Here is a 4,912-nt window from a genome sequence, read left to right as displayed (position 1 = left end):
GGCATGCCAGAATCAGCACCTACATATAAGGATACATGTTAATGGATGCCTACCATATTGCTTCACCATTAATTAGCACAGACCAAATAGACTATCCAAGCATCTAGAGTGCAAATCAAGACAATAACAGATTTCTCATCTTACAACTGACCAGTTATTCCACGATGGGCAGTCTATGACCCCCATTGAAGCAAATACCAACTTACAAATTATTACAACCAGCTAAATTATGCTTCAAACCAAACAACTCTTTAATGTGATCCCTAACTACCAACCAAGCCCAATCTGCCACAGCTTTATTTCTCCAGTCACAAGGTTCATTATTTACTAATGGGATTGCACCTTACAAAGGAATACATAATGATTGTCCCCTGAAACAATAAGCAGGATGTGACTAGCATGGCCATAAAGTGCTGCAGCCTCATCTAGAATTGAATACCATTGCATAGGAGAATCGCTTGCTACCTCCTTAGGTACAACTGTGATTGACATGGACTTTATATAGAGCATCAGAAATAAAGAAAGAAACCATATCAATGCCATAACAAAATAGGTCCATAGGACTTAAAGAATACATCTAGGCAGGATAGACAAGTGTTAAGGAAAAAAGTGCCCTAAATCAAAGTCTTCACCACATATCAGTACTGTAACAAGAATCAATAACCCAAGGGTATCCTAAACATTGCACTCCTGTATGCACAAATGAAAATAGCTGTGCAAAGGCAAGACAAGCCCCTCAGAGAAAGGAGCCCATTAAGACCTGAGGTAGAAATTGATGCTATGTCTGAACACCATCACCATCAGAATAAGTGAGCAGTGCATTTTGGACTGAGGTTAACATGCTTAAATTTGACAACCTTAAACCCAAAAAAGTAAAAACTTAATTGTATTCGATAAAACCACAAGAGACATTTATAACTCTATATCCAAACAGTGATAAAGAAACACTGCAAAACCTGAAAGTGCTGACCTCAGAGCACCAGTGCAATGCCTAATTTTTAATCCTTTGCACATATTACACTTGAAAGATTTGATATATTTTATTAGTTTAAAGTTCCACATATAAACTGTGTGCAATACCTCATAAGTCTTTCAAAACTTGGCAAGGACTCTTCTTGTAAGATAGAAATATGGAATCTACGAGTTCAACCACCCAACTTTTGAACCTTATCCATGATACAGAATTGGCTGTTGAGGAATGTGAAGCTTCAACCACGTTTTAGATAATGTTATTCTTTACACTCATATGGCTATCCACACCAACATTTTTAGCTCCTGGACCAATAGTCTTGGACAATGGCTCTCACAATATCCTTGTTCTCATCAGATCTGCACATGATCAACATCATGCTACCATGCTCTATTAAACTTTAGTACTATATAATTTTCAGAAATACCTTCAATGATGAGATCAATCTTTTCTTTCAAACAGCTAACTCATTTGTATGATTGAGTCAGTTCATGGGCTTTCCTGATCTGTTCAGTTTTTGGATAATTTCTAATATGTAATCAGAAAACAAGCATAATTATAATTTATTCAGAAATATGAGATTCAAAACAGTTTCAGAAATATTTGAAGCATATATATATTCACGATGAATTGTTTCTATTACAAAGTGGGGCTAAGGCTCCACAATTCTCTTTCTTAGCTTAATTTTGCCATTGTCTCAATAAGCAGTCATTCTAAGAAGACTGTTCAATGCAACCAATAAAAAATATACTTTCTGGGCAAACAGCAGCAAATAACAGTGTTTGACAAATATGCCTTAACTACAGAGTTTAAAAATAGTTGTATGTGAGAAAGCAAGAGAAGAGAAACAAAGAAAAGTACAATTTTTCAAGATTATGTCCATGATCATAGTGGTAATGAAGGAGTTGTGAGCACTGCAGTTGTCTCGACTTGCAAAATCTTCTTAATCAGAAGCAAAAATAGCGTATATTATCTTCAATGGAATCAATATAACCTTGAATAGTAAATTACCAGCCCAAACTGAATAAAAACACTGAAGTAACTTCAAATATCATGGAGCACTTTATTAATTCTTTGGTAGTAGCACATGATGATACTGGAGACCACTCTGCACTCTTTAAAAATTGATGTATATGTAAGCTGCTCTGTCACACTAGTGCTGTTGTCTGGAACAAAGTTATCATACTATTTGAGATATGTTTATCCATCGATCTAGGTCTCTATACTTATCCACCACAATTGTCAAAAAAACAATATATGCAATCTTGGTTCCGTTCATTGACTTCTATGATCATGATGCTCCAACTGAGCTCCTTCTGGAGACACAATCTGTAAAGCAGCATTCAGTTGGAATGCAAGAAAGCATAGAATCAGATCGGCCAGTGTGAATGTTGGACTGGTCTCTAGATTGAGCGGATTGTGGAGGAAGAATCCTTCCCTCCGAGAACAGCAAATTTCTGTCTGAGAAGGCTTGCCCTCCTGCAAATTCATCATACATAACATCAATGTACATTCTTTCCCCTCTGTTGTCTGAAACGCTTGTTCTTCGTTCCACTTCTAAGAACTGTCCAAGTGAAGGATTGGAATTTCTATGACAGTCATAGTCATCCCTGCTTCTGCACAATCTCCACCAGCTCCTAGATTTTTTAGACCTTGTATTCTGGCCGCCTCTCCTAGGCAGCTCTGGTTCTTCTGAGGGGTGCTCTTGACCATGAACAATCACTCTTGTAGACAGCCCAACATCAGATTTAAGACCCATTAAACTTCCTAGCGTGATGCTCTTGTCATAAAAGAAAGAACCTGTTGACTGCAAGGCAAATGTGTCGAGGGGTTATGAATATCTCTTATCTGTGACTAGGTCATCATCAAAAGCAGTAAAGAAGGATGTAGCACATGAAAAAAAAGGCATAAATCATTTACTGAAGGGTAAAAGAATGATATGATCACCAAGTAAACTGGAAAAAAAGAACTCCATTTGGCTACAATAATCAATGCGAAAATTTCATCTTGGGAATGATACCAAACAGGAAGAGAGCAAAACCTGTAAACTTGAAAAGGCTAAATTTTTTAAATAGGTCATCCTCAAAAGCAACACAGAAGCATAATTAGGGGCAGAAAACTTCAATGTTATCATTAACAAGTAAACCTCCCTTCCAGGCATGGGGAACAGCCCTGAGAATGCATGCCTGAGCACTCAGTAAAATATCTATCTGGGTCACCCTCAATAGCAATAAAAAACCATTCCCATAAACCAATAACAGAAATTCCTCATATAGATCATAACTAATGATCCAGAAACCTAAAGTAAGCACAATTTTTTTTATTTTCGTCATCATCATTAGCAACCACGCAATGTAACTCAGTTTCCCCCCAATGAGAAAAATCACTAGTTGGGTCATCATACGCCATACAAAAAAAATGATAAATCCGGGGAAAGGTTAGGAATCAGAGACATCATTAACAGCATTGCAGAAACATTATCAATGTGAGTTCAGAACCAACCCACAAATCAAACACTAAAAAATTTCAAACAAAAAGCTAACTTTTGCACTTAGGTTGTTTAGTTATTTCACCTCAGTATCTAAATCTGATGAAGAGTAGGAAGATAAACTTGGAGATGCTGCAATCATGGCATCCATAAGACTGGGCTCTGCAACTCTTTCATTCTCCATCATTCCCAACCTCACTGGAATGCTCAAGTGGATCTAGTTGTTTGCATGCAATGGATCTCAATATGTCATACAAATATATTGGATTCCCTCCTTTTTCTGGTCTGTATTAAATATGTCTTGTGAGAAAGGTAAGGCCTCTGATTATCACTCCATATCACGTGTATTATATATGCCTGAAACTGCTAATGTCCCATTGCCTTCTTAGGCTGTATGCCAATAATACAAAATTGAATATGCTAATGATTTTTAAACTATGGTTGTTGGAATTTTGAGATTTGTGCTTGGCTTGTCAAAGAAAGAAACCAGACAGATCATGCCATTCTTAGAAACGAAGAAAATTTTGTGTACCCAACAAATCTGTTGTGACTTTTCTATACTTGGTTTTTACCCTTTATTTGGGGTGAAATGTATGCAATGGGAATACTTTAACTTTTCTTTAAGAATATTTTATCTTATTTTTCCCTTATGCCTTTGGCCAAGCTCTTGGATTCTCTTTACCTTTGAGAGTGAAAGTTCTTTTATAGGATTATTACCTACTTCCATTTTCTTTATCTTAGGGATAATAAAAAGCTGTGTAATAGGATTCCACCACACCCTTCTTTTTGCATTTGAACATGATTAACATTTAATTTAACTAGTAACCCATTCTTTATGTTTCTAGAGGCCTTTGAACATGATTAACATTTAATTTATTTTCTTCGTTTTTGCAAAGGAATACATGCACACTAATCAATTAGTATATCACATTTGATTATTTATAATAATAATTATAAATATTTTTTTAAGGAAGTGAGATCGAATATATACTTGAAATTATTGAAATAAAATATCAAAATTAAAATAGATTAAATGTTATATTTGATGATGGAGAAGTGTTGGATAGTATTAAAGTTGATTTGTCAATATTTTAGAATTTTCGAGTTAATTTGGATAAAGATCTTAGACTCTACAACTTAACTGGTCTTTACTTTAGATCGTGTATGAGAGTGCAGATTTGAACCTACACATGAACTTGATCTAAAACTTAAAAGATTTAATCTAGTAAAATGGTGGTTGTTGGGAGTTAATTGCCTTGATTTATGCTATCTAACTATGTACAAGCGCAAGTGATGTTTGTAAAGAGAATCAACTAGATTAAGAGAATCGAGTCATCAGTTTACCACTAGTGATCTAACTTTATAGATCCAAGCAAAATGATTGAAGACAATAAGTAAGCATGCAATGGCCCTAAGATGGTGTCACGAGAAAACAAATGCAAAAATGTTTCTCC

General features: G+C 35.5%; 1 protein-coding gene across 1 annotated transcript; it reads right to left on the bottom strand.

Moving 5' to 3' along the window:
- Positions 1–1,561: 1,561 nt before the first annotated feature.
- On the bottom strand, positions 1,562–4,032 carry LOC131041640 (uncharacterized protein At3g17950). Its single transcript, XM_057974793.2, has 2 exons — positions 3,544–4,032; positions 1,562–2,777 (listed from the first exon to the last, which is right to left on the bottom strand). Exons 1-2 carry the CDS (start codon positions 3,643–3,645, stop codon positions 2,262–2,264), a joined length of 618 nt encoding a protein of 205 aa, XP_057830776.2. The 5' UTR covers positions 3,646–4,032; the 3' UTR covers positions 1,562–2,261.
- Positions 4,033–4,912: the final 880 nt, after the last annotated feature.

The sequence above is a fragment of the Cryptomeria japonica genome, chromosome 8, assembly GCF_030272615.1.
Source record: "Cryptomeria japonica chromosome 8, Sugi_1.0, whole genome shotgun sequence".
NCBI lineage: Eukaryota > Viridiplantae > Streptophyta > Pinopsida > Cupressales > Cupressaceae > Cryptomeria > Cryptomeria japonica.
Note: the sequence above shows the minus strand (reverse complement) of the source record. Positions and strands in the feature narration are given on the sequence as shown.